The sequence below is a fragment of the Phaeoacremonium minimum genome (assembly GCF_000392275.1).
Source record: "Phaeoacremonium minimum UCRPA7 unplaced genomic scaffold PA7_03_scaffold_435, whole genome shotgun sequence".
NCBI classification, from domain to species: Eukaryota; Fungi; Ascomycota; class Sordariomycetes; order Togniniales; family Togniniaceae; genus Phaeoacremonium; species Phaeoacremonium minimum.
The window spans coordinates 131175-150166 of NW_006921337.1; the positions used below are offsets into that span (position 1 = coordinate 131175).

General features: G+C 52.0%; 7 protein-coding genes across 7 annotated transcripts; 6 read left to right on the forward strand and 1 right to left on the reverse strand.

Moving 5' to 3' along the window:
• Positions 1-1426: 1426 nt before the first annotated feature.
• Positions 1427-2242, forward strand: UCRPA7_5807 (putative ubiquitin-conjugating enzyme protein; the record flags this gene model as incomplete). The annotated part of the gene is made up of 3 exons (XM_007918351.1): positions 1427-1513; positions 1578-1661; positions 1721-2242. The coding sequence occupies 3 exons, from the start codon at positions 1427-1429 to the stop codon at positions 2240-2242; spliced, it is 693 nt and encodes a 230-aa protein (XP_007916542.1).
• A 2213-nt stretch (positions 2243-4455) lies between these two features.
• On the forward strand, positions 4456-6457 carry UCRPA7_5808 (putative ubiquitin interaction motif protein; the record flags this gene model as incomplete). The annotated part of the gene is made up of 4 exons (XM_007918352.1): positions 4456-5293; positions 5346-5605; positions 5660-5785; positions 5840-6457. 4 exons carry the CDS (start codon positions 4456-4458, stop codon positions 6455-6457), a joined length of 1842 nt encoding a protein of 613 aa, XP_007916543.1.
• Positions 6458-7253: 796 nt separating this feature from the next.
• UCRPA7_5809 (putative rna recognition domain-containing protein) lies at positions 7254-8250 on the forward strand (the record flags this gene model as incomplete). The annotated part of the gene is made up of 2 exons (XM_007918353.1): positions 7254-7945; positions 8004-8250. The coding sequence occupies 2 exons, from the start codon at positions 7254-7256 to the stop codon at positions 8248-8250; spliced, it is 939 nt and encodes a 312-aa protein (XP_007916544.1).
• Positions 8251-8716: 466 nt separating this feature from the next.
• On the forward strand, positions 8717-9843 carry UCRPA7_5810 (putative methionine adenosyltransferase 2 subunit beta protein; the record flags this gene model as incomplete). Its single annotated transcript, XM_007918354.1, has 4 exons — positions 8717-8901; positions 8950-8969; positions 9029-9481; positions 9548-9843. 4 exons carry the CDS (start codon positions 8717-8719, stop codon positions 9841-9843), a joined length of 954 nt encoding a protein of 317 aa, XP_007916545.1.
• A 1975-nt stretch (positions 9844-11818) lies between these two features.
• Positions 11819-13414, forward strand: UCRPA7_5811 (hypothetical protein; the record flags this gene model as incomplete). Its single annotated transcript, XM_007918355.1, has 3 exons — positions 11819-11839; positions 12129-12903; positions 13296-13414. 3 exons carry the CDS (start codon positions 11819-11821, stop codon positions 13412-13414), a joined length of 915 nt encoding a protein of 304 aa, XP_007916546.1.
• Positions 13415-14016: 602 nt separating this feature from the next.
• UCRPA7_5812 (putative farnesyl pyrophosphate synthetase protein) lies at positions 14017-15144 on the reverse strand (the record flags this gene model as incomplete). The annotated part of the gene is made up of 2 exons (XM_007918356.1): positions 14017-14940; positions 15025-15144. The coding sequence occupies 2 exons, from the start codon at positions 15142-15144 to the stop codon at positions 14017-14019; spliced, it is 1044 nt and encodes a 347-aa protein (XP_007916547.1).
• A 1913-nt stretch (positions 15145-17057) lies between these two features.
• UCRPA7_5813 (putative anaphase-promoting complex subunit 8 protein) lies at positions 17058-17801 on the forward strand (the record flags this gene model as incomplete). Its single annotated transcript, XM_007918357.1, has 1 exon — positions 17058-17801. One exon carries the CDS (start codon positions 17058-17060, stop codon positions 17799-17801), a length of 744 nt encoding a protein of 247 aa, XP_007916548.1.
• Between the last annotated feature and the right edge of the window lie 1191 nt (positions 17802-18992).

Below are 18992 nucleotides of genomic sequence, written 5' to 3' on the forward strand. Positions count from 1 at the left end.
ACTCCAAACGTGACGACCTAATAATGCGCCTCGTACAATGTGCCGATAAACAACAACCTATTTTGGCTCGAATGAACTAGGTACAGTACTTGCCTACTTGGGGACCTTAGGTAGTTCCAAACCAATGTCCTTTTTGAAGAGTTTGTACTTGGCTGGCAATGGCCACACCAGGTAGGTAGTCATGGTAGATCATGTCAGCCTGCAAATTCTGTAGACGATACACCTGTATGTATGTGTATGGTCTTTTGTTGTGGTGAGCAATTTTCAGCTCCAGTCAGCAGAGGATTTCATGATTACAGACAGCCATGCGACAAGCCGGATAGGGTTTTAGTTTCGCCACAGGCAGCACTAACGCTATTGTGAGTGAGACATTGCGCCTCATGAACCGAAACACTGAAGACAAAGCCAGTCTGAGTATTCTACTGACTCTCTGCGTGGCACCAGGATGCTGGCCGAATTTTATTACAGGAGACGCCCATTGAGGTGCACATCAAACATCAAACATCAAACCTGGCAGCCTGGGGGATACGCTGGAAAAGGAGCCTGAGAGTCTGAGACAATACAAAGGGCTGGCCCAAGCACAGGCCTGCAATTAGCCTCCCGGGAAGCACGCCATGGCATACGCTGCACCAAGTCATTCATTGCAGATGCTGTTGTCAGTGACGGCTTTCCCTCAGGCTAGCCTAGGTAGCAGGTGTAGCCTGTAGGTACCTACTATGCAGTACCGGTAACCGGTAGTAGGCTGATGGCGGTGGGCCAGTCCAGTCCGGTGGAGCCTACCCTGACTGAGTGATGTCCCTGGTGCAGCTGTGGCACCTGCGGCCCCTGTGGCCCCTGTCCTCCGACGTCGTCGTCGTCGGCCTTGCCTTGGAGTTGGGCCGTCATCGCCTCACTCACTCCTGGCCTGGTGGTTCCCGTTCCTGTTTCCCCGTCCTTGTCCTTACCGCTCACGGGCTGACAGACTCAATGAACTGACCGACGACTTTCTTCTTGGGAATCACCACGTACCGGTACTTACCTAGATCCTTCCCTTCTTCCTTTCCCTAAAACACCACCTTCACCCTCGCTCTCTTTACGTCCGACTTTTACTTTCTACACGATCACCCGGTCCTTCCATTTCCTTCTGTCCCGGGTGTTAGTCACTTCTGCCTCCTCCAGTCTGCGTGTGGCGTTGCGGGGGATTTCGGCATTCTAACCAAACCACAACCCACGACAACCACGACGATTCGTCTTCCCTCTCTCACTTTCAACACCACCAGAGGATCCCCGGGAACTGCGGGACTTCTGTGTCGACATCGATCTTTTCTCATTTCGTCCCTTCACGCATCGTCACATCTGCCAGGCAGTGACCTCAACCTACCTGTCTGTCTGCTGCTCTATCTGCCTCTGGCGTCACCGTCACCTTGCCCTCTGACAACCCTCCAAAATGTCACGCACAAATGGCGGAGGCGCGAAGCAGCGTCTCATGTCTGAGATGCAGGCTCTTCAGAAAGAGAAATGGGTAAACATCGACGTATGTTCTTGTCTAACCCTGCCTCGTGTGCCCTCGAAACGAGATTGACTGACCATGACCACAGACCGAGTCAGGCAATCTCTTCCGATGGCGCATGGCCCTCTGGGTTGTCAACCCCGACAGCGCCTTCTATGGCGGCTACTTCCGGGTAAGGAACCTCACCACACGTCTAGTTGGCTCAATAAACTCATGATTTCGTACCTTTAGGCTGAGATGGCCTTCACCGAAGAGTACCCCTTCCAGCCGCCCAAGTTCCGCTTTCTCATCCCGATCTACCATCCGAACATCTACCCCGATGGACAGCTGTGCATCTCCATTCTCCACAAGCCAGGCGAGGATCTCATGTCCGGCGAAGAGGCCAGTGAGCGCTGGTCCCCATTGCAGGGCGTCGAGTCAGTCCTTCGATCGGTCCTCCTCTTGCTTGATGATCCTGAGATCAACTCCCCCGCCAACGTGGATGCTAGTGTCATGTACCGAGACAAGCGGGACCAATACAACAAGAAGGCCCGTGAGACGGTCGAGCGGTCCAAGAAGGACATCCCCGACGGCCTGGAGATGCCCAAGACCGTCGAGCAGGCTCCTCCACAGAAGGCCGAGGACGACGATGCGTTCTGGGCCGAGAGTGACGAGGAGTTCGATTTTGGAGGGAGCGATACCGGTGACGACGACGACGAGATGCAAGACTTCGAGGAGGATGGCGGAGACAATGACAACAGTGATGATGACTGAGGAGATGTATGGGCTCTCGAGTACCAGCATCTTACTCACAAAATTGCCGGCCGGGCATACAAAGAATTACGAATATGGGCACAAGAGGAACTGATTGAGACATGGTGGTCTCGTTCCTCGGTGTTCTTAGGCTCACTTACTCTTATGCATAGCGTTATGGTCTTGGCTGGCTTATCGGAAGGCGTTGGACGGAATCCCCCTGACTGAGTATTTACGAACAGACGGTTGTCTTCTGAGTACATAACGGCAGTGGCACCCATGGGTGCCTGCATTGCCTGGGGCTTGATATTTCGATGATTTTCCGCTTATAGATATCACTATTTGCTAGTTAGCTTTAGAACGAGCAAGAAGCAACTTCTAGCAGGTCAACTCAGACTTATCTCCACGACGAGCGGGTTAATTCCTTGAAAAATGTGACTCTTCTGACTGTCGAGCGCCTATCTTTTCCCTTCTTGTCTGAGTTCTCGAACAATCAACTCGGATACTTGCAGCTTGCAGGGGCATTCGGTTTAAGGATAGGTAATCAGGGGAGACCCGGATGTTGGCTTACAGATCATCAAGCAGCACACTTACAGAAGTGAAGAGAGATAGAAGCACTGGCAGTACTGGTACAAGTCCCACTGCAGGATAATTAGTACTAACAAGGGCCTTCCAAGTACTAGCACTTGCCGCGCGCTAGAGCAGCGTAGGCTCCCCCGCCTGCCCGCGTATCTTAGCAGCTGTGGCACTGCCCCCGGGACAAGCCTTACTTTCACTTACCTTACGTAGCCGCTTGCCATCAGCAGCCACAATCAAATGCAAATACCTGCGTGAGAGAGAGACCATTGCAGAGCTTCTCACCATCCAATTCCAGACTCTGTGAGAAGCTCCCTGGTGTGTTTTTCGTTTGCTAGGGAGGCCATCACCTGGTTCCTTTCTTTCTTTTCTTTCTTCAAATCATCTGGAAGCTCTTGGCGTCCAGCGACATCTGCGATCTTCGATTTCCGACCCCGATCCTAGCTTTGGGCGAACCCAAAAGCATCTGCTCTCCCTCATGGCCGTCTAGATTCCTTCACCTCACGACTCGACTCCTCCGTTGCAGAGTTCGGAACCGACGGCTCTATCAAAGATGGCGGAACCGACCGAGGATGATATTGTTGGTGTCTGCGGAATCTGTGGTCTTGACTCTATCCGCGATCGGGCTCTAGTCATTGGCGCTTTGAAGGTGGGCAGAGACGGCCTGTCGGTTGAAGCAAACGGGAGGGCAGATACACTGACTGCCTTCTAGGCCAAGAACAACAACCTCGAAGCTGTCATTGGCGAGTTCTTTGACGATGCAGACAAAGTGAGCCTCTCCCGCTGTAACCCCTCACAGGAACCAAGCTAAGTGTCTGCGCGACGAAGTTTCGACAACAGTACACCTGGGACGAGAGCGCATTCTCAACCGGTAGAGATGGAGATGCAAATGCTGCAGGCATATGTTAGTTCCACCCTGTATACCAGGCGCTATATTCCCGTACTGACAATCGGGACCGGGCAGCTTTCAATATCCACTCGCCCGACGAGAACCCAGTGATTCATGGCGTGGAACCCAGTGCCTCTTTTACCGCGCCGTCACGACCGCCCTCGAGAGCGAACAATAGATCACCACTTGGTAGGATGATAGACTGGACTGCAGACGGAGCAGCTGGTACTGATGCGCAACATATAAAGGACCTATGGCTAATACCGTCACAGGCGCGCCGATGAGTAGAACCCAAGAGGATGAAGACCTTCAGAAAGCTCTTGCTGCGTCAAGAGCGGAATCCGGGGTTGCTTCGCCTCAGGAGACTGGCATCGTTCATGCAGATACGAGTCTGCCCGCATTCGGACCAGCGAATCGTGATGACTACGACCAGAATCAATGGGCCATGGTCCCAATCCAAAAAGAAGCTGCCGAACCACCACCTTCATCGCGCAAACGAGAACCTGGAGTCCCAGCCTTTCTTAGGTGCCGGAAGACTGGGTACGATAGGCATCGCCTCGGAACTCTGTTGACTGTTTTCCATGAGATACCAGCAGCGCGGAATGCTCTTCTCAGCTCTGGAGTTCCTGCTGCGACATATGGTCATAACCCTGCTTGGTGGAAAGGGCAGCCCATTGTCCCACCACACATTCAGGCAGCTAGGGATAGGGGCGAGCTCTCTTGGGTTGATGATGCCGATCCTGACTTCTCGGAAGAGCTACATCGTCTGATGGCTTTCCTGGATTTCACAGATCGCAGCTACGGTACGGCCGACGTTCTGGCTGACCTTAAGATTGTCAGTGGTGGATGGGGTGGCGGCGACTATGAGCCCACTTTTCTTCGCGTGCTGAAAGAGACGAATGGGGATGACAAGACGCGGCCGCTTTGGACCTATCTCAAGGTGGTGTCATTGCAGGATGCGCCTGATCCTGAGACCGAATCGCTGGATGAATATGGCATGCTGGAACTTAAGGTGCCAGACGACCAAACTGAAAGCGTTACCAGCCTCTACAACCTGTGGGACCTCCTCTACTGGATAGACCCGGGCACGTCGGACGCAGAGGACGAAGAGCCCGCAAAGATGGCATACGTCACCGAGGCGCCAGAGGTGTTGACGATGCGGATTAATGGTGCCGTTTCATCTATTGATATACCAGAGACCTTCTACCTCGACAGGTATATGGAAAGCAACAAGTGGAAAGCCGCGACGATCCAAACAAAGATCTGCCGGGTGCATAGAGCGTTAGCCAAAGCCAAAGAGGTCGAAAATCGCATAACGAAGTGGATCAGTCCACAGGATGGGAAGGAATGGGACCGGACCATGCTGATCAACAAAGTGATCGAGCGTGATGAGAAGGAGATCCGGCGAGTCAAAGCTCTAGCACTCTGGAGAAAACACGAGGAGTGTAATGCCTCGGATGACCCATTTCCTTATCTGCCTCACCTACCTGCACAGCTTGACGATTTAGTTGAGCTCAACGAGCAAGAAGAAACCGTTCTCAAGCACTACGAGGCTCACATTGATATTCACAAGCAGAAGCTTGCCGATATTGAACGTAAATTGAATCGTGAGTATCCACTTACCGTACATTACTGGCTTAATTGCTGATCCCGTGTCAGGTTTAAAAGCAGAGAAGACGGCCTGTCTTGAACTATTACAACGACTCAACGAAAAGTTGACTGTCCCCACCGGGGATGTTCACTGGAATCCTGTTCACGACTACTCCCTCCGCGGTGTCGCGGCGTCACCTGATGTTGTGTATATCTGCAGGCGAGCTGAGCCAGACCTCATTGACATGGAAGGCGGCAACGCTGCTCCCATTGACCAATGGTGGAAGCTAGCCTACGTAGCAGACGATGCCGACCCGATCAAAGTAGAGGTGAGATTATGCAACCCAAAGCTCTGAATTATCACACTAACGTTTTCAATTAAGAAAACCCAGATCGAGACGGTCTTACGTGTTGCGTTGACAGAGAGCGAGGACAAGAAGCCTATTCTTGTCTATGCCTCCAAGAAAGCTTTGGCAGAGGAGCCCAGTCGAATATCACAACCACTACAGGTAAATATTTCGGCCATATTATTATGCAGGATCATCGCTAACAACCGCATCTAGCTCTTTGTCAGATTCGATAATCGCCTCTTCAAGCAGGAGGTCATTGAGGAGAGCCCGCTGGAGCGCAAGCGTGGTGCAAATGCGTCACCACAGTCGCCTTTTAAGAGACAACATCGAGACCGAGCAAATAGTGTGGACTCCATGGCATCGAATCGGGCGTCTGTCGGAGATCTCAGCGATGAAGACCGGAACGTGGTGTTCGACCAAGACCCGTTTCAGGAAGGCGACGGGTCTCTAGGGACAGAGATGCAGCCACTCATTGACATGACTGACCTGTCAGCGCAGTCGGCGCCTGTAGAGTCATCAGAACCGCCCAAGTCAGAGGTCTATGGCCACGCAAGGCTTCCAACTCCTCCATACACTACTTTCGATTCCGAAGTAGACTCTCCAACGCTTAGTCGCCAGTCACTAAGGCTTGCGAATGTGAGCTTGGATGAGCAAAGCACAATTACCGGTACCGAATCGCAAGCCAGAGAACCTGAGATGCAGGAACGCAATACGTCTAATTTCCTTGCTCGATCTGATAAGAGATCGGTCGATAACCGAGCGTCGATCATGGATATGGACATGGAGATTCCATCCGAATTTGAGCATCACCGCACCGAAGGAAAGCCTTAGTATCTCGAGCCGCCCTTGACTTGTATGAAAGAATTCAGGGAGGCGAGCTTATTATTTGGCTAGTCGCATTCAATTGCCCTGTTGTTGTGCAGATGGTCTCAAAGGTACGGGACTTGTGTGTTTCGCGTTGCATAACGATCATAGATATGGGAGTCTGAGGCATCACTGAACCAGGCAATATGACATACTTACGGAGTACTGTATTATCAGTCGGGCATTCTGGGCTGTACAAGTCGAGCGACTCGTTCACGCAGGTACTAGCGCACATACATGCTGGAGGCTGACCTGAACCTGTTTGCATTTGATGTAGCATTACCAAGATCCAGCAAACATAGGAATGAAAGATACCCCAAAATTATTACTCCTTTGATTCACGTCTTGTGTCCTCTTTGGTTACAGCGTCAGATTGCCATCACCCTACAGACGGGACCAGGTCGATCTGAGCTTTTAGCTCCTCCTACCTGTCACCACTCAGACCCCTGCCCAGCCTCTCGCCAGCCGTTTCTGCCCACAGAATTTTCGACCTGCATTCAGATAAAAACTGCGACCCCCGTCTTTGGAAAGTCCCCTTTTCATCTGAAGTTGCGGCCGAGACTTTTATTTTTTGCAAACAAATATAATTGTCCAATCGGCCACTAGCGTCAGCAGAGAGAAACTTCTCTACCTGGACGCGGTAGAAATTCGCGTCTTTTCTTCCGAAGCTAATACTTTGCGCAAAAGTCTAGCTTGTGGCACAAAATCACAGCCCGACTTTCACCTCAGACTTGACATCTACCAGCTCAACCACAAGCTCAACATGTCAGTTCCCGAATCTCAAGTTTGGCGCTCGTCGGGCAATTGGCGGGTACAGTCCCCAAATGCTGGTCAGAACTCACCCGGCGCGGGCTCACAGTCTGCCTGGCGCACACCCGGTGGCCGTTCTGGCTATGGCCGCGGCGGCTTCAACGCCGGCCGCGCCGGTGGCAGCGGTGATCAGCAGCAGGACCCGGCTGCTGCGGAGGGCCGTCGCATCTACGTCGGTAACGTGCCGTACGACGTCGAGGCCGCCGAGGTGGAGGCGCTGCTCAGCGACAGCGGCTTCCCGGGAGCCAAGGTGAAGATGAGCCTGAACCATGAGACGCGCCGCAACCCGGGCTATTGCTTTGCGGACTTCGCGGACAAGCAGACTGCCGACATTGCTCTGGAGAACCTGGGCGGGATCACGCTCCGGGACCGACAGCTCAGAGTCGGCCCCTGCCAGCAGAAGAAGCCGCAGTCAGAGTACCAGTCCACCGGTGACCGGCGCGGGGACCGCCAGGACCGGTCCTCGGGCAGCCCCTTTGGTGGCCAGCGCTCGAGCGACTGGGCGCCGCGTGAGAGAAGCTACGGCGGCACCCCGGACCCGGCCACCGAGGAGAAGCGCCGGCTGTATGTGGGCGGCCTGCCGAGGATGGAGACCCAGGAGGAATGCGAGCAGAACATGCGCGAGCTGTTTGCTGGTTTCGACATGTGAGCCTCGTTGTCCTTGCTCACAATCATTCAGGCGTGGTGCTAATAACGATGTTAGTGAGTCTGTCAGCAAGCCCATTGCGCCGCCTGCTGCATCGCAGGACAAGCCCGGCAATCATTACTACTGCTTCGTGGACTTTACCGCCACAGAAGAGGCCAGCAGGGCTGAGGTTGCGTTCAATGGCCAGCCGTATGCTGACGGGGCCTTGAGAATCGGACCGGCTAAGAGCGAGAGGAAGCCGAGAGATCACCAGAGCGTGTGGAACCGACCTCGCTTCGGCGCTCAGGACGGCGGTGCCGCATAAGCCTCTTGTTGGTTGACTGTCTCTACTGAATAAGGTCCGCAAAAGTGGACATGAAGGCGTTCGGAAAGGCAAAACAAAAGGAATAGCAGATCACGATCCATGTCGAGGTAGACTGACTATCAGGTCGACGAAGTCGAGGATTCATAAGCCATACGGGCTGATGCAGGCGTATCCTTCGCGCTGGTGCGGGTAGCAGTTTAGAGGTTTTCATGCCAGGATAAAAGGGCATACAGCAATGATGATTTCTGTCCAGTAGATTTTCCAACCAAAATGTTCAGAATGGCTATGATTTCTGCGAAGACCGTAATACAAATGAAAATGACGTTTGAGTTATAGTTACTCACTACAGTAACGTAAATAAGCTACAGGTAATAATGCCCCACCTCGCGCAACCCCATCTTGCCTCATCAACCTAGAGACTAAGCAGCCGTTTCTACTCTCACCAATACTGCGGATTGAGGTTGAAATGAGCGGGAAGACTGTTCTAGTGACTGGCGCTACGGGCCTCCTCGGCCGTGAGGTCGTGAAGGCCTTTGAGCGCAGTGAATGGTCCGCCAAAGGCACAGGCCTTTCAAGAGCTGATGGCTCTTCCATACTCAAAGTTGACCTGAGCAACGTGGACGAAGTCAGAGCGGCTCTTGACACGACGAAGTAAGCCTCCCTCTATCGAAATGCTTGCAGGCGCTTACCAATGAGCAGACCGCAAGTCGTGATACACTGTGAGTAGCACTACAATTTACTCCTTGGGGACGCTGAGCCGCCAGTCTGACCTCTATAGGCGCGGCAAACAGATTCCCTGACAAGGTGGACAAGGACCCGGAAGGCACCCGAAAGCTAAACATTGAGGCTTCAAGAGATCTTGCCAAACTATGTGCGGAGCGATCGATCTTGCTCGTTTACATCTCCACAGATTATGTCTTCTCGGGCAGGGAAGGTGAAGCTCCGTATGAGGCGGATGCTCCTACTGGGCCGACCAACCTGTACGGCCAGACGAAGCTCGACGGGGAGCATGCTGTCCTAGATGCATACAAAGATGCCGGCAAACAGGGTCTCGGGGTAGTGCTCAGGGTGCCTGTTCTCTACGGACCTGCGGAGACTCCATCCGAGAGTGCAGTCAACGTCTTGATGGATTCTGTCTGGAAAGTACAGAATCCGGGGGAAAAGGTTAAGATGGATCACTGGGCGTTGCGCTATCCCACGAACACTGAGGATATTGGTCGCGTATGTCACGGTATGTACTTTTCTGTCGATTTCAACGCGAACACTTTGGGGATTCCACACCTGACACCGGCAATAGACATCGCTGTGAAGTATCTAGGAACGACCGATCGCCGCGGGTTGCCCAGTGTATTACAATTCTCAAGTGAGGATAAGTACACCAAGTATGAGATCTGCCAGCTCTTTGGTGAGATCATGGGCCTTCCAATCGATGGAATCGAGGCAAACACAGAGGGAAATGATCCCAACGCGAGTGTTCAGCGCCCGTATGACTGTCATCTGAGCACAAAGGCTCTGAAGGATCTGGACATCAATGTTTCAACCCAAGACTTCAAGGGTTGGTGGCGATGGCAAGCCAAAGCGTACAGAAAATAGACGGTCTTGTCAAAGGGCTTGCCATGAGGCCAAAGAAAATCCGAAGGAAGTAGAGTTAACATGCTCATATGAGAGATTGTAATACAGATACGTGTTTAGATATTTCCCACAATCTCTATCGAGGGATGAGTTGGTGATCCACTAACAGAGACAAAACTGCGCTACCCAGACTCGAGGAACCAGCACGATTCTTGTTTTTGCTGTCAATCTTACGTGTCTCACCAACCGGTATTGCCTTCTTTCATTAACTTGAAGAGGTAATCCCGGATGATATCTGCAGGTACTGCTTGGGTCGTCCCGACGCGTTGTCTGGCTCCAGTGCATGCTAGTGCTTCCCAATCGGAGCGGTTATCGACAGAAAGAGAAAGACAGCACGGAAGTGATTGCGAATGCTACCTTAATATCCCACGCGGCGTGGCGCAAACTCCACAAGACGTGCATCATATCCCAATAGCGACTGCGAGTGCAGCTATGGCCTATATGCGAGGAATGGGGAGTCCGCAATAAGGGCTGGCGTGAACGCCTCCCAACGCTATCCTAAGAGCCCAGGTGCTGTAAATTGGTCGGCACATGCCAATCGCCTTGGGGGTGGATCGCGTCTCTCCAAGGTACAAGTGTACCGTCTACGTGACGAATGTTCGTTACACGTCAAGAATATGGCATGCATTTTCGCGGAACCCAAAGTTTACCATGATTTTCTTTCGCCCGATCTCCCGCGTTTTCTCTCTTCGCTGCTACACACCCAAGTTTTCCGTTCTTACACTCGTGCCGTTTGCCATGAGTTCGAGCTTCGTTGGATGACTTCGAATCTGGATATCGTGAATAGTGAAAAGGACATCCCAAACAGCCTCTGGGTCGACCTGCCAGTGTAGGATCCTCTAGGCATCACAGCGTCCTAGCGCTGAAGATTGTTTCGGGCGTGACCGACTTAGACTGAGCAACGCTGTCCAATATCGACTGAGAGCCTCCTGAGACGAGCCCAGGAGCTTTCGCCATGTCAGCCGACGATGATGACTTTGCGCCTGCACCACAAATCTCCCGTTATCGCAGTGTGCGACGTAACAGCGTCTCAGAAGTCAGAAAGTCGGTGGGACGAGGCCTGGCCGAGGACAGCGGGCTAGAGGAAGGTCATGGCATAAAATCAACGTTTGGCTCCCTTTACAGGAAGCGGGCCAAAACGATTGATGGCGGCCATGCGAATATCCATAGGGACGTGCCAACAACTCCTTCGGTGCCCTTGGTACGTCGATTATCAATTAAGTCCCTGAGGCGGAAGCAAAGCTTCTCTTCACGACCTACGACACCTAGTAGAACTCGAAACTTTGGCGAGTCCGGGTATGAGCATACACCATCCAAACGCCGGGTATCTTTAAGGTCCTTGAGGTCATTGGGTCGGAAGGAACAGAACATCATATCTCAGCCAAGAACTCCTAACAAAACACAATTCTACGACGAGAATGTTATGCCGTATGACTCTGAGAACACAATACATGTTCACGAGTTTCCTTCGCCTTTTGCGGCTGGCGATGTAGACGATATGCACATTGACGACGGCTACGACTCTGAGCGTGAGCGGCGCGGTCGGCAAGACGAGATTAGGAGGGAACAGCAGGAAAGGCAGCGAAGGGAGAGAGAGGAGGCTGCCCGATGGGCCGAGGAGGTCGCGCGACTTGAAGCAGAAACCGACCGAATCATTGCTGAGCAAAAGAAGAAGGATCTTGAGCGCCTTCAGTCACAACTAGCAGCAGCTCAGGCATCTAGGACCCCGCAAGCCAAGACTAGAAGTCCTGTGTTCGACAGATTCCCATTCTTGATAAGAGGCTATAAATCGTCTCCGACGACAATGTCGCCGGCATCGTCAATCACTTCCAGAGACTTCAGTCGTGCTGGAAGCTTGGAGCCGACATCGTCTCCCAGGTCGTTTTTTGAATCTCGTAGTAAACGAAGCACGCCGCAAAGGGACAGTCCGCCGCCAATGGACAATGGTGGCGAGAGAGTAAGTGAATTCACATCTATGTTACGAGCCATGGCTAAGTTACAAGAAGCGTGTCACAGTTCGGTACAAAGAGTCTTCTATGTCTATACCTGTCGCTTCCGACACGACCACGGTAGACATTCTTCTCGAATGTTCACAGTCAATGGGGTTCTCTCAGTCGACCAATAATCCTATAAGTACCGCTACCAGCACTATTGTTGAGCATTATGTTCATTTAGGTCTCGAACGTCGTCTTCGGCGTTACGAGCGAGTCCAAGAAGTGCTGAACTCGTGGGACCGGGACGCACAGAACACACTACTCATTCTTCCGCCCGACACGCTGGACAGCATCAAGGAGTTGGATATCTCCTCGGTGCCTCGAACGGAACAGCCTCCACGAGGTTTTATCCTACAGATGCACCACGCGAAGAAGGCTGGAAAGTGGAACAAGCGATTCATCACTCTTCTGGAAGGCGGACAAATATTCAGCTCGAAGAAGGCTGATCCGAATCCCACTGACAAAGATGTTGTTACCCTATGCCATCTATCAGACTTCGACATCTACACGCCAAATGAGGCGCATATGAAGAAGCACTTGAAGTCGCCAAAGAAGTACTGCTACGCCATCAAAAGCCAGTACAAGATGGCCAATTTTGCTACCACTGAAGGATTCGCTCACTACTTCTGTACCGATGATCTAAGAGCAGCACAGAAGTTTCATTCGCTTGTTCAAGGCTGGCGGAGTTGGTACTTAGTCAACAAAAAGGCGCAGGTAATCGAGGAGAAACCACCACAGATTGCTTCGACCAAACATCAAGTCAAGAAATCGGTTAGTCACATCAACCTTAATGGACACCGCCTCAAAGTCTCTGTCGACGAGAGTCCTTATTCGATTGGGGAGTTTCAACCCTTGGTAGATCTCACTCGATTCGACAAGCCTCTTGATGATTTTGGCAAGGATTGGTTCCTAGATGCTACGACTAAACCCGAACAACCGATCTTCACCTCGCCTTCTGATTCCGACTCAAACAGCGTGAGACGGCCACTTATAGATACCAGGACTGAACAGCCTTTCGCTTCCACGGGTTTGTTAGGCGATTCCTATGATCAGAGGAAGAAAGAACTCGCGAGAAAGGAGACATTCTCTGGAGCCGGGTCACCGCCATTAACCAGCTCCCCAAGCAGTAGTCAAGGGGGAGATGGCTCACAAGAACAGAGCGAATCACGGAGCTGGTTTCCATCCGCAATTGAGCATACAGCTCGCACCAGGCCTATCCAAGAAAAGCCGCCATCTCGACCTAGCACTTCATCTGGTGTGTCGTCACACGATGAGAAGCGACGGCGTGGCAAGCCGCAACCACTGCTCGACTTCTCAACGACATTCAAAGACCCGCCTCAATGGTCCCGGGACGGGCTTGGCCGAGGTGTTCAAGCTGTACCAGGGCAATACCTTATAGATCTGATCTCCGTGCCACAGTCACCGAGCTCGAGATTCCTTGCGGTGCCTTCGCGAAATATGCCCCTGAGAAGGGATGCGTCCGGCCCGACGCTGGGCGCACGCCCACAGACTTCTCATGGCGAAAGACAGCGAAGTAGATCGATCAGCACGAATGCCCTTCCGTTCAGAGGGAGCGATTTCAAGCCACTGGTGCCCCCGGTGCCTCCACTGCCATCGAAAGCCGCAGGTCGTGGTGGAGCTAGAGATCATGCGTTTCTAACGATGCCGAAAGCTCGAGGACAGCCGTCAGAGAGGGGACGGGATACGGCACCAAGAGAATTGATACTCCCGCCCAGCAGGAGCGTCACGATGCCGGCTCAAATCCCTGCTATTGTGTTATCGAGTCGTGATTTCTCTGACGATGACGATGACTAATAATGAATCTTATACTTTCAATCTGTAGATATAAAATGGAAATTGAAGCAGAAGCTTGGCAACATCTGTTAGGGCGTTACAATGGGTTTGGAGATAATGTATCATCAATAGCAGAGGAGACAATTAATGCCAACATTGAAACATGGCATTGAGCAAATCTCGTTTGATTGCGTAATATTATGTACTTCTATTGTACTGGCTCGGCTTCCTAATATGCCCTCATTCTATACATTATTGAGCATAACCCCCATTACCTATTCTCGTCAAAACTTTTGAGCAATTCACTTTCTAGCGAATTTGATGTTAGTAGGCATGCCATAGCGCTTTATTTGCTGCGCTTGTAGATCTTGGCCAGGAAAGCCTCAAAAACCTCCTTCTTCAAGCCTTCGCTCTCGTCAATCTTGGAGATCTTCTCCCGTAGCTCGCCTACCACTTTCTCCTCGTAGTCCTGGTAGCGCTTCTCCAATTTCATGTCATCGTACAGCTTCTTGATGACAGCCTCCTTGGCCTTGTCCTTGTGACCGTAGTTCTCCTCGAGGATCTTTCTCTGCTCAGGAGTCGCAATCTCCAAAGCTTGGTTGACGAGCCATGAGCACTTGTTGTCCATGATATCAGTTCCAATCTTGCCAATATGCTCCGGCAGGCCGAAGTTATCAAGATAATCGTCCTGAATCTGGAAGTATTCGCCCATAGGAATGAGGATATCCTCGGCCTGCTTCAGGTTCTTCGGGGTGCCAATGTTGAGTTGGTGAAGAGCGAGTGCGACAGGGAGGTAGAAGGAGTAGTATGCGGTCTTGTAGATGACGATGAAGCGGTATTTGTCCATGGAGAAGTTGTCCAGGTTGACCTTGTCCTCGGGGGCGGTGAGGAGGTCTGTCAGCTGGCCGATCTCGGTCTGGTAGGTGACTTCGTGGAAGAGCTCGAGCAAGTCAACGTAGGCGGGGTGCGAGCGGAAATACTTCTTCAGCAGGGTGTAGATGGCGGACTCGAGCATGAAGGCGTCGTTAATGGCGACCATACCCACGCCCTCCTGGCGATACCAGCATGGCTTGCCTCTCCTGGTGATGCTGCTGTCCATGATATCGTCAGAGACCAAGAAGAAGGCCTGCAGCAGCTCCGTCATCCAGCCTAGAGTCGCGGCGTGGAAGTATTCCTCCTCCGAAAGTGCCTTGCCGAGCAGCAGGGACACCGAGTCGGGAACGGACATGCCGCGGTTGCATTTTCCGCCGAGTGTGTTTGTCTCCAAGCTCTATGAAGGCCGCGCGATGCGCGAATGGTCAGACTATGGCCAAACTTGTGCCTGTTGTAGCTGATGGTGATTCTCAGGACTTACCGCCTTGTACCAAGCAAGCTCCCCTTTCGGGAGGTTGTAGTGCTGGGCATGTGCCAGGAGGACCTCCTCCAGCTTTGGGAAGATGGACTCGAACTCCTTCAGTGTGGTTTTTTGCGCCATGATTAGTTCAACTTCTTGGAAGAAGATTCAATTGAGGAAAATCGCCGTTCAGGGAGAAGGTTGCGGGGTGTGTTGAGTAGAAAAGCTGTCAAGATGGAGATAGGGGTCTCCATAGCAAACAAGTAGTGGGCGATTGTACGCCCGTCCACTAGGCAGAGTACATATTACTAGCAATTTATCCTGGTTCATTACAATTCAATCACTAATCTTGTTAGTGTGCTTGGTATCTTCGTTGGAAAGTGGGAAGGTTCAAACAAAATTAGAAGGCGGGCGGCCGACAGCGGGGTTGCTACCTAGGAAGGTAGGTATAGTCTACTGGGTGATGGGCTACCCCGCGCTAGAGCAAGGGCCAGGCGGTGAGCAGATCGGTACCGACTACGGGATCTTCTTAGCTAGGGCACTTACCTAGGTACCTAGGTAGTGAGCTGTGACGCGCTACGCGATCATGCCTTCGACGATCAACACACAAGAAGGCATCAACCACTACACAAGTCCTAGTTGGCCGCCATGCCGCTCAACGAACAGGGCACCGCTCAGCTCCGCGCAGCTCTTCAGGATGCCGTGGTCAAGTGCTCCGAGCGCTGTTTGTACCAGTCTGCTAAATGGTATATCGTTGTTTGGTCTACTTGATGCAACTCGTTGTTGACACCATGTCTAGGGCAGCAGAGCTGCTGGATGCGATTCCCGAGAACTCGGCCGAAGACGATGAGCCCAAGATGACCCGAACACAGCGCGGATTTATTCCTGCGGTATTAACACCGAATGTTGATGAAGAAGAAGCGCAACTGGAGGCTCTGGAGCTTAACAAATATCTCCTTGCCAAATCTCTTTTCGACTGTCGAGAATACGACCGATGCGCCGCCGTCTTCCTACCAGATTCACTGCTGTCTAGTGTCTTATCACCAAGCGGGGAAGGGTCCGTGATCTCTCCCCGAGGCAAGGGCAAGGACAGTGCATTATCGGGTTCATACAGATCCTCGAAGCAGAGTATTCTACCCGAACTCAGCCAGAAAAGCTTGTTCTTGGCCTTGTACGCGAAACTCATGTCCGGAGAGAAGAGAAAAGACGAGGATTCTGAGATGGTTATGGGCCCGCAGGACCTTGGAACAGCAGTGAATAAACAGCTACCAGTAGTCAGTCGGTATCTCAAATTATGGTTTGACGATCGAAGCACTCCAGATGATCATCTTGCCGAAGGAAGCCAAGGTTGGCTAGAGTATCTGTACGTATTCAGGTTTGGTCAACGCCTTTTATTGCTAACCTGAAACAAAGGTACGGTATGGTCTTGGCGAAGGAGAAGAACATTGACGAGGCCATGCATTTTCTTGTCAGGAGCGTTCACCTTTTCCCAATGAACTGGGGTTGCTGGCAAGAAATGACATCCCTGATCACTCGTGTCGAGAGCGTATGTTCTTCGCCTATACTGCTTCGGCTTAAACTAATGTTTTCAGCTCAACAAAATCATGCCTCATCTGCCTCCCAACATCGTTGCCTACATGTTCCATCTCAATACTTCACTCGAGCTCTACCAACAGACTCCCGATTTAGCCAACGCCCTAGACCAGATGCTTGCTATCTTTCCCACTTCATCATTCCTGCTTACCTGCAATGCTCTCCTTTCTTACCACACGAAGGATCTAATGGCGGCAGAACAGCGATTCAGCCAGTTGCTTTCCTTACACCCTCATCGACTTGACTCACTCGACCACTATTCTAATATCCTGTACATCCTCAATCATCGACCGAAATTAGCGTTCTTGGCTCATCTTTGCTCCAGCATCGACAAGTTTAGGCCCGAATCCTGTGTGGTGATTGGAAACTACTATTCTTTGCTCTCAATGCATGAAAAAGCGGTCCAATACTTCCGGCGAGCACTTACTCTTGACAGGAACTGTCTTTCTGCTTGGACATTAATGGGACACGAATACGTGGAGCTCAAGAATACGCATGCGGCTATTGAATCCTACCGCCGAGCCGTGGATGTAAATCGGCGGGATTACCGAGCTTGGTACGGCCTTGGTCAGACATACGAGGTGCTTGAGATGCACACCTACGCTCTATGGTACTACAAGAAGGCGGCTGGCTTGCGACCTTGGGATGGCAAGATGTGGATGGCTATAGGGTCGTGCTTACAGAAGATGGGCCGAGAACGAGACGGCATCAAAGCGCTCAAACGCGCCCTCCTTGCTGATACGTACTATGACTCGACCAGCAGCAGCTTCGGCAGTGCGGGTATTGATCGCGCCGCCCCGGGCCATATGGATCCCGAGATCCTTCTCCAGATCGCTTCCATGTATGACAACCTCGATGAAGTAGACGAGGCGAAGGCATATATGGAACTTTGTGTTGCACAAGAGGACGGGAGCTTGGGGGATAATCTGGGCGACTCTGTGGCAATCCATAATGACTCTCCCGGAGGTGCATCAGATGACGAGGATGGAGGTGAAAGGAATGGCGGAGGTGATGGTACGGGAGTTACAGCAGCGACCAGTAAGGCTCGCATGTGGCTTGCCAGATTTGCCATGCGCTCTGGTGATTACACAACAGCCAACCGCCTTGCGACTGAGCTATGTCAGGATGGCCAGGATGTGGAGGAAGCCAAGGCTCTCATAAGAGAGGCTCGGGCGAGGTTGGATCCAGACCAGGCGGGTGATTAGGCGCAATCGCTTGTTCTTGGAAGCGCACGAAACCTACTCGGCGAATTGTCAGATCAGAGCACTCCCTTGCGATGAGTGTGAGACTGCGCAACAGCCGGCTAATCAAAACGACAGTTTATGACCGAACGACTCTATATAATGCGACTACTACGAGACGTGCAGTAAACGAGGGCGTCACGAGCATGTAACTTAAACCCATGAGAAGGTGCTCGTTTATTGGCGCAATAGAGGCAAGAGTACCGGGCCTCGGCGAATACATCATACGGCTTGGGGCAGGTCGGGGAAACTCAAGCGAGGACTACGATTAATACGAAGCGAGCGGCGACCATTCTAGCCCAGCTTCGTGTGAGAGACTGTGCAGCAGGCATAGTAACTATATCACCCATACTAGCAAATGCCGGTCACCATCAATCATGGTAACAGTCTGATGTATCATTAGGATCATTGAGAGCTGATCTCACAGTTTACCAAGCTGCAATAGATGAATACACGAGTTATGAAGCATTTCACTCTATGCAGGTTCAATGTCTGCAGGATTTAGCGGCTGGGGAGTGAGCGGTTGAACTGAGGTGTGCAGCCTGGTACCTGGTCTTGCTTTGTGCATGCATGGGCTAAAGCCCGGTGTGTATTCAACCATGAACCATGTTGTGATCTTCAATATTGTGTCCTTATCTCGCTGCATTCCCGCCCCCGCCTCATGATAACGGCACTGACAGGTTGTGTCCCGCCCAGTCCGAGCGTTTGAATATGATCCTCAGACCACTTCGACTTACACAGGTGCTGCAGGACAATATGTGATAACAGCAGGTTCGTCATCCACTTTGAAAGTAGTAAGCAAAATGTGAGTGAAATATATTTCGTGCAGCCTCTCCAGCCAACGGCCGTTTTCCGCACCTCACCCTCTGCTTTCTCCTCGGGAGCTCTTTTTCGATTGGCACGATAGGTAGCCAGCCACCAAGGTACCTTTCCTGCAAACGGTAATGCCGCAAGTGACCGCGTACCCATCGGCATCGCAGTCACGGCGTAGTGTTCGGCTCTGTTCTGTTCTGTGTAAGCCCAACGGTCCACAGTTAGTGTCAGGAAGGGTCCACCTTAGCCGGATCCCAGCGGTCTGGCGAATGACGTGATAGCTTTTCCCAATACAACCCACCCAGCGAACGCTGCCCGGGGCGCCGCTACGATACGAGATTT